Source organism: Bactrocera tryoni, chromosome 2 (genome assembly GCF_016617805.1).
Source record: "Bactrocera tryoni isolate S06 chromosome 2, CSIRO_BtryS06_freeze2, whole genome shotgun sequence".
In the NCBI taxonomy this organism is placed as follows: Eukaryota; Metazoa; Arthropoda; class Insecta; order Diptera; family Tephritidae; genus Bactrocera; species Bactrocera tryoni.
In genome coordinates this window covers 26,925,175-26,935,199 of record NC_052500.1, presented here as the reverse complement: position 1 = coordinate 26,935,199, position 10,025 = coordinate 26,925,175, and the positions used below count along the sequence as shown (strand labels likewise).

The 10,025-nt window shown below is 31.9% G+C and overlaps 1 protein-coding gene across 1 annotated transcript; it reads right to left on the bottom strand.

Annotated features, from left to right (window-relative positions):
- Nucleotides 1-361: 361 nt before the first annotated feature.
- LOC120768080 (transmembrane protein 214) lies at nt 362-9,136 on the bottom strand. Its single transcript, XM_040094610.1, has 11 exons — nt 8,930-9,136; nt 8,564-8,871; nt 8,280-8,501; nt 8,059-8,224; nt 7,892-7,988; nt 7,722-7,839; nt 7,452-7,650; nt 7,222-7,376; nt 2,745-3,155; nt 1,278-1,396; nt 362-1,198 (listed from the first exon to the last, which is right to left on the bottom strand). Exons 1-11 carry the CDS (start codon nt 9,051-9,053, stop codon nt 1,084-1,086), a joined length of 2,034 nt encoding a protein of 677 aa, XP_039950544.1. The 5' UTR covers nt 9,054-9,136; the 3' UTR covers nt 362-1,083.
- Between the last annotated feature and the right edge of the window lie 889 nt (nt 9,137-10,025).

Here is a 10,025-nt window from a genome sequence, read left to right as displayed (position 1 = left end):
GAATGAATATGTTTTCGGCGCCAAGAATTAATTTTTTGCGGACCTTCAAATTAGGCATTTTTTTCAAACGGAATAATTTAGTTGAAGCATCGCTGAGTCAAGTGTATCGTGCCAAAATAAGACTATGTGAGCAATAAATCGCTATTTTATGAAAATATACCTTTTTCTCTTATGGGCTATGTACTTAACGTAACGCCCTCGTACAATTAGGTTTATAATAACCGTTCGGTCACTAATTAGATATGGAGTGAGCTTGTGCAAAAAGTAAATAAATAATTTTCATTACAGAAAAATTCCTATCTTGAAAATACTTGAGTAATTAATAAAATCCAGGCATACATTTTTAAAAGCATCACAATACTTACAACTTTTAAATATTTTTTTATTTAAAAAAGAGGTTATCATTCACAATTCACATAATGAACTAAGAAAAATGCATTGAAATATTTTATATCAATCGACTAAAATTTGATACAAACTGGAATAGTATGCCACCACTTCGTGCACCCTGACGAAAGATTACATTGCAAAAGAGTCGTATTCTGACAAAAAATAATATAAGAAACTTATTTTGAGTGTGCAGCGATTATTAACTTATTAAATGAATGCAAAATGACAAAAATTGCAATGGAATTTGAAAAAATTACTAATTAAGATTGTAAAAAACTAATGATAGTTTAAACAATGACAATGAGAATTCCATTATTGTATCTTAAATATTTTCAAATTACCACCATTTACAAGACTTGTTCAATTATCGCAGCTTCATTCAAAATTTTTGCTTAACCAAAGTTATTTAATGTACAATAAATTTTGTAGTTATTCCCTTCAACTATAATCAACATTCGATTGCTTTCACCTGCTTTGGGGAGTAAAAAATAGTTTTTAACAGCACTCAAAAGTTTCCATGTTTCAGTAAAAATGTACAGCTTTTTGGCATTTGACAAGGCGACATAATTTGCCGTGTAATCCATTTGCTGTTGGGTGTTTAGCAGATGGTGTCAAGGTGGTTTTATTGTGTTGAGTTGTATTGAATTGGTGGAGATGATCGCCATAATAAAATGACTTTGTTTTTTCTTAAAATCATTTCAGTTTTGAATAGGTGTCAACCTTTTTATGGAACTGATTGTAGTAATCAAGTGCAGCATTTTGGGTCTGGTTGAGAGCTTTGCTTAGGTTTTCAGGAGAGAGACGGCCGCTGCAATAACAGAGATTTTATTTGTTATAATTATGTCGTATATATGTATATTAGTATTATATGTTATGTTTTTACTCACATGAAAACCTGTGTTCTGAAAAAGACCACTGCTTTTCCAAAAACATCGACGCACACATTTTTGATCGCCAAAGAAGTGTTTTCGATCTTTTTAGGGAGACCGGGAACATATTGTTCCAGCTAAAATATAAGAATAGTATATGTTCAGTAAGAAATATGAAATATGAATAAAATATAAGAAAAATACATGTTCATCATTCGAGTTAAGAGACCTTAGTAGATTAAAACGGCTTAATCTTCTTAAAAGAAAAATGGGAGTTGCTTTTATTAAATAAAAATTAAAAAGCAGAAAACTTATCTTATTCTTATGCTCTGTATTAACTTTGTCAGGCCGTATAAATTATACATATGAATGATCAACGTGACGAGCTGAGTCGATTTGGGCATGTTCCGTTCCCACGACAGTCGGAGTTACGTAACTGAAACGGACCCGGATTTTTTTCCGGTCAAATCTGTGGTCTGTCTGTCGCTACAACAACAACATTTAGCCATGTGCAACTGTCTGTGTGCCTATATATAAATATAAGCTAAGTTTTTGCGATATCGGTCTGAAATTTTGCACACTTTCTTTTCTCCACAAGCAGCTGCATCGCAAAAGCCGATATCGGACTACTTTAGCATATAGCTGTCATGTAAACTGAACGGTCGAAGCCAAGTTCTTTATGGATAATTTTTTGACAAGATATCTTCACGAAATTTGACATAGGTTATTGCTTAAGGTAATGGTACTATCTTCGAAAAATACGGTACGGTACGGAAAACTTTTTATCTTCACTGATAAATTATTCCCAAAGGCAACGGTACACTGCGAACAAATTGCATAGATCGGACAACTATAGGAACTATTATATATAGCTCCCATACAAACAGACTGATCAAAACTGTTTCGTTCCCCCCGACAGACAGTACTACAAAATCGGAAAGCACCCGGAATCCCGCCGCTACAACAAGAGCAACCGATCAAAATCAAGTTTTTGGATGGAAAACTTTTAGGCTTGTGAGCCAGAGAGCTGAATTTATTTTGTAATTTATAACGGTAAACAATAAATTATGGGTGCTTTATGTTAAATAGAAATTTCTACCATGCTCAAGATCATTGAATTTACTTTCTTTAATTTCTTTTTAATGTTATTAAAGCAAAACATAGCTTTGAAATTGAAAATTTTCCACCTTTAACTAAACATATACAATTTGCCTTTAATTCTGTTAGTACAAGTATATGTTTGTATATTTTCATTTTATCGTTAGCCACAAATAGACAAACCGGTTTCTGTTAAAACGTCGAACGTTTATTAGAAGTGATGATTGTAGGACAGATTGTTTGTGTATTGTAGCGTTTGAGTTAAACAAAGAAATGCACAAAAAGTTCATTTAGAAATCTTCTCGCCGATGATGTCATTATTCACAGACTATAGCTAATAACTCAGTACAAAAAGGCATATAGGTAAAATATAAATTAATTACTCACAAAGCTAGCAGCCACTGGCAGCTTTGCTGCAACAAATTCGGTGACCACACCATATACATTACAGGCGGCGTTGCGCGCCAACTTGAAGAGGTCACACGCCAGCTGACCGGCAGGTTTCGCGTAAGGCGGCACATGTTTTTCGGCCCATTTATAGCCTCTTGCCGCGGCGCCCATCGTTGTGTACCACGCTTTCTCCACATGCGGCAATACGCCAGCATTCTTTAGTATTTTGCCTGTAGCTGAACGCTCGAAAACACCTTTGCCATTGACATTTGTGTCATATACTAGAACGCCGGCAATTAGGGCGATTAGCACAAAGCTACCCAAAACCCACTTGCAACAGCCGCCGCATTTCTTTTGTTCGCTGGCTATTTGTTTTTTCTTCTGTTGTGTTGTTTTCTCTTGGACATTCTATAATTTTGAAGAAAGAATGAAGAATTAGATACAATCTTGAAAATAAGTATATACTTTCATAAAAACTAAATAGTTAAATAATAGTTAAAGGTTTTTATTTTCAAGTTGATTTTTTACCTTTTTACCAGCTTGTTGTTTGTTGGTTTGTTTGTTTTTATTGCCTTTGTTATTTTGTGCCATATTTATAGCAACTTAATTTAATAGCTTTTGATAAAGTCTCAAAGTTTACTAAAACAATAAACAAATTCAGGGAAAATTGTAGATTTAACAGTTAAGAAAAAGGGTTGGTGGCGAATCCATCAATTGCAAATTACAATTGTTTAATATTATTAACTGACTCTATCTAAGTATGTTATCAACTTCCATATATGCATTATGGCCAGGGTTGCAAATAATGCATTAAAAAAATAGTAATTCAAATTTTTCAAACCAAAACCTTGCCTTAATTAAAAATATTATATAATTGAAAAAACAAATTTAATCCCACAACCCGGATTAAATATTTTTGTTTAATTTCATTTTTTAATTTCAAGTATCTAATTTAAATATATTTAAAAATTCAATTTCAATTTGTGCTATTAAGTTAAAAAATAAAGTTTTGCAATTTTAAATCACAAAATTGTAAATAAAAAATTGGAATCGCAAAATCGGAATTAAATTTTATTATCCCAAATATCTAATTAAAAAATGTTACCAAAAATTTAAATTCAAATAAGAAATAATATCAGTACTCTAAAAGAATGATCGCCAAACTTACACATTGTAACGATTTTTTATTTTATGAACTTTTTAATATATTTTTTTTTTTTTGAGTTATACATTAAATTTTAAATTTTTTGTATTAAATTATGGAAGAAAATAGAATTTTGCAATTTTAAATTTCAAAATTGGAATTAAAAAATTAAATTTTCATTTTTAACATCCCAACATCATGGTTAAAATTCGAATAGACATCAACATCTTGGATTAAAAATTAATTTACCAATTTCCAAAATCTTGAATTAAAACTTGAAAATGTAATTGGAAATAGCATCGGAATTAATTGGAAACCCTAATAATGACAGCGTAACTACTCTATGCATATATGCAACCGAAGATAAACTATTTTTTTACTTAAAGTCAACCTTTACTCTCTTTAGAATTTCTTATTTTTTATTTGCAAATGCGATAATATATTTCTTTAATCAAAGCTGAAGTACTTATCAGCAATAAACAATTCGTTGATTGGTTTTTAGCATTGCCTGTTTTTGAGTACGAGTTTCATCTCATCTCAAATATACTCTGTATGTATGTATGTATGTACATATGTATATATATACATATGTATGCATATGCATTCACAACCATAAAAATATATGTACGCATGTATTTACATATATCAATGCCTATATTCATAACTATAAAAAAACCGCGCTTAACAACAAAAAAATCTGCTGGCTTACGTGCGCTAATTCCTCTAATTAATTTTTGTAAAATAAGCGAATTTCCATAAAAATACTAGAAAATGAATTAAACCCCAAATAGAATGATTTCAAAAATTAATTTGCGTTACCACTTTCCAAAATAAATTTTATTGCTAATAAATTCATAACATATTTATTAATATAATAATTTTTTCCCCGAAATTTCCTAAACTATATAAATTTTGAGACACGTCATACACAATAAAATGTATATATGTACATATGTAACACATATTGTTGTACTATACATAGTCATAGTTTAAATATTTGGTTATGAAACGCACTGAGCATTACGTTAACGCGAAAGCAGCAAACTTGCAGCATATTGTATTATTAAAGAAACTAACTAAAAGTAGGTAAATAAAGGTGAATAACCCTTTAAAAGGCGTGTATAAGCTACTTATAGTGTGAAGATAAAAAGAAATCTATAAAATAATCAAACGCTAACTTCTGCAGCAACAGATATTTTTATTTAAATGCCTGACACAATGCCCGCTATTAATTTTCACTAAACAAATAACATTATCTAAAGTTAATATTTATTTTAGTGGCTAAATGCCATGCTAGATATTTCCGTTAAACAATTTCCAACAGCCACGTGTAAACAATGAAGCCGGTATATGTATAGATATGAAAAGGTTACCAAATTAGGTAGAGATGAACAGTGCGCACAGGTAGAAAGTGGACGCAGCATACAAAAGCAAGCCACTTTAGAAAATGTTAGTAATCTCACAAAGTTATAAGTAAAAAAAATTTTTTTTTTTTTCAAATTATGTAGGTATTTAATTGTGTACAAGAGCATTGAAATCAATGCATTGTTGTCGCAGACCTTGCACCCGAGAGTAGAAACTACCCAGCTAGAAAAATGGGAATATGTATATACACACACAGTTGCTGCTATCAAGAAATTCATTCAGCTCTCTCACACTCTCCTAAAAAAAACAATTCCACGTCGCACACTTTCAGCGCATCGTCCACTAGGTTCTTACATTACTCCATTTGCATTTTACTAACTCAGAAAGATTTAATATTTGTATGCCTTTACAATCTTCTTCATTATTATTAAGATTATTTACTTCAAGTATTTTTTATATTTATTAGTAAATATTTAAATAGCATAAAATGTTTCACATTTTGGAAGAAAAGGAAATATGCACATATTAAAATATTCACATCCTCCCCCTTCCTGTGAACGTATACATTTTCAATTGTAATTTGCTAATCGATTTTTCAACCACCATTTTTGCTACTGTATATATAGAAACATATGAATTAATTATTTGAAAAGTACAAATTCGTGTAGATATACTTTTTATGTAAATAATTTATCAAGATGCTAATTTATTTTTACTATTTCACTGTTAAAATTTACTAATATGCACTAAGTAAATCACTATCGGCGTTGTGCACACACTGATCACTCCTCTCCCCAACTTCGGACTAATTGGAAATGAACTCGCCTTTCCTTTTCCTAATATGTCGGCATCGTTGCCAGATTGGTGAATGAAGCAAATAAATTTTAGTTTACACCACAAATGTCTCAAAGTTGCAAAATTAACTGAATCTACCATTTTAATTTTTGTTGAACCAAATGAAAAAAAAATTATATTAAAACAAATAAAATTGTGTACATTTTAAAGCGTACTTAGCAAATGGTGAATAAAAGTCTAATAATACTATTTAGTATGTGGTTTGTTAACATATTACAGCAGAACGCTAGTATATTGTGATATTGTGACTCTGATTACAAATTTATTCTAAACTTCTCGATTTTGATTGTAGCAAAGTATAAAAAATACAATTAAAATTACAAGAAATTGTGTGTCGTTCTCTCAGTTGATATTCAAATGGAACTTTATAACAATCAAGGGGTTAGTAGTCAGAATTTTCAAAAAATATATTAATATTTTGCATTTTCTGAAAGTATAATTTTTAGAAATATTCTCTCAAAATTTTAAGTAAATCGGACAAATATTTTTTCCGAGTTATTCGATAATTAGCAAAGCGTTTTCGAGCGCTCCGGATTAGGTGTCCGCAAGGACTTCGGTTGGAACAGTATCAGCATAAACAGCCGTTACTCTTAAATTTATTTTTGTTTTTCTGTCCAGTCAAGTCGATACTTTATTTAATACGAGCATGCTGCGTTTTTATACAAAAAAATTCAAATTTACGGGCAAAAAAAATATTTAAAATTCTCATTTTTTCTCTCTGACCACACCTAACCTCTCAAGTAGCTGTGAAAACCGCTGAGGACAACTTGTTGATGCTAAGCAAAACTTTATTTATTGTTCTACCCGATGATTTATTGATTTGGACCTTGAACGCTAGCAATGAACAATATTTTTACGTTGTGGAAGGATAGTAAAACCTATATGGACTTAAATTATGGAAGCATTTTCGAAAATACCAGCAATTTTCATAGATTTAAAATTATAAACTAAAAAAAAAACCAAAAACACAGTGGTGACTTTATAATTAGAAACCACTACATACATCTAGACAACATAGTTATGGTTCGCGTATTAAAATTATAATTGAAAATTTTAAACTTTACAAAGTAATTAACATTGTTAGTGCTAATTACAGAGTCATATACATACCTTTACAACAGCTATCAAATCTTCTAAATTTGGGTCTTTTCGCTTGGCTAAACTCAATTCTTCATTCAGTCTCTGAGCTTCGTCTAGGAAAGCCTGGAATGTGTTAGAACATGCTAGCTTTAGCATATCAATATCAGCCTTATCCAATTGTTTTTCTATAAACCAAATATAAAAAAAATTATATTTTCTTTTTTTTTTATTTCGCCTTACGTTGTATATAAATATCTTACCGATTTCTTTAAAGAGCAGTAGTGAGGACGTCAATTGCTTCTTATAATTCATCTTCCATACTTTAAAACTATCTTCACCATTCACAAGACAGCAAAGGCAACCTTCCAACTCACTACGACTCCTTTTGAAATCGTCAATATTACGAAAGAGTGTCACAAATATGTTCGAATGTTTACTGCTAGATAAAATGTATTTGATCTGTGGAAAGAAAATTAATAGTTGCCGATTTTATTTAATTTTTTTTTTTTTTTTGTATTTTACTCAGTTACCAAAAAACCATGTGCACATTTTCCAAGAGTCTCTTGATTCTCTTTTGGAATGGGGTAGTGTGTTTTTAAAGCATTGTAGAACGAGAAGAACTCGTTTTGGTTCAAAGTTATTGTGCAGCTGGAAAATCAAATAACTTAAATCATATTTAAATTAGTTTACAATTACATACTCTTCTTTGGCTGCGGATAAAACTTTTTCTAAATATTCAGCCACAAATTTTGTATAGCTCTTTAATTCCAGATTGGGTAACATTAGGTTTTGCCACACTGCAATGTTAAGAAAATAAAGCATATAATAAAACTATACAAGTGTAGCGCGATAAATAATTTAAAGTACCTTTAATGCCTTCTGTTATTTCTTTATAACCACCTTGACCAATTGCCCAAAGTATGCTTAGGCAAATGTTGCTTCTATTTTGATAAGAGTTACGCAACAAAGCAATTTTTGCCATGTTATTTGAGGCAACATGTGGCCAATGTTGACTAATTAATTGTAGTATAAACTGAAACCATATAACTTATTAAATTCAAAATACAAATATGTAAAATTGCAAATACCTTATAACCCACAATTGGCATATTTTTGGAGAGTTCCATAGTCATATTGATTAGCAAAGTGTGATAAAAATATGACAAATTCTCTTCACCTACTGATTCCAAAAAATCGACAATAGCATTGTAAAGTGCAGTACTTGCCAAATTACTGGGATAATAGATCGATTTTCCTGAGAAAATGGGATCACAATCGAAGGGTAGTTGTTCGTTAAAAAAGCTTGCAACCTATATGATAAAAATCATTATTAATTTGAGATATGTACATATTTTGAAAATTCAAACTTTACGCCTTTTAGCCAAAGCAATTCGGAACCAGGATAAACAATTTTTAATTGCTCAAGTTTAGTGGCGAAATCATTGGCTTCAATACTTCGCATAGCAGATTCCAAACTTTTAAGTTTGGACACTGTTGATTTCGACTTTGCTTGTTGCTGTGATGATTGTTCCTTTTTAGCAGTTTTATCTTTCGAATTGTTGGCATTTTTCTTAATGGGAGACGATTTCGATTTTGTTGAAGAGCTGACAGACTTCGCTGGTGAATGATTCTCTTTTCCTCTTTTACCAGATAATAGAGTTCGATATTCATGCGAAGGCACTAAAAAATATATTTTATGACGACTTATATTTTATTATCCATAGATAAGAATGCTTACAAATTTCTTCTAGTTTTGGGAGTAAGGCCGCCTGTCGTTTTTTCTCTGTATGAGCTTCTACCTTCTTATCTAGATTTTTAGCTTTTTTGGATTTCGTAACAACTTCCCATTGACTTGAGGACATGTTTATATAAAATTTTCTAATCACAAATTTCAATGAAACCAAGCTACGTTACAAATAACCAAATAAATGCACTTTACCGGCGGAGCATAAAATTAAGAGGAAGAAATACATATATAATGCATTGACAGATGACGTTTACACCTAATTGTCAAATTCAGCCGAAATTATTCGGAGAAGTTATAAGGCCGATTACTCAATTCACCTAAAAAGAAGGAATAATATCCATTATATTTGTAACACTTTCATAAGATTGGCTATACTTTCAAAATAATTTGAAAAAATTTACATAAACTCGGTTTAAAGAAACGTACCTCTCTCATTTCGGCCAATTTTTTATAATATTTTATTCCCTGAACAAGGTATATTAAGTTTTTCACGAAATACATCCAGAAACCCGATGTGTGGAAAGTCGGAAGAGTGGTCCCACTACTGAAACCTGGGAAACCCGCCAACAAAGGGAAATCTTATCGACCAATAACTCTCCCCTCCCCAGTAGTGAAGACACTTGAGGCCTTGCTACTCCCGACCTTCACTCACCACCTGAGCCTAGCCAGCCACCAGCATGGATTCCGAAAAGTGCACAGCACCACCACAGCACTTAGCGTCATAAAGGCCCAGATAGTTCGTGGCCTCAACCAGAAACCACCCTGCGAAAGAACGATCCTCGTAGCCTTGGACCTGTCAAAAGCTTTTGACCCGGTCAATCACACAACGCTACTGCAGGACATCGAAACAACTACGCTCCCTCCAGGGTTAAAGAGGTGGACCATGAACTATCTGAGCGATCGCCAGTCATCCGTACTATTTCGAGGTAAAACATCTAAACTGAGAAGAATTAAACAGGGGGTTCAGCAGGTTGGTGTTCTCTCCCCACTACTGTTTAATTTCTACATCTCGAAACTCCCACAACCACCGGAGGGAGTTTCCATAACCTCGTACGCTGACGACTGCACGATATTGGCGTCGAGCAAT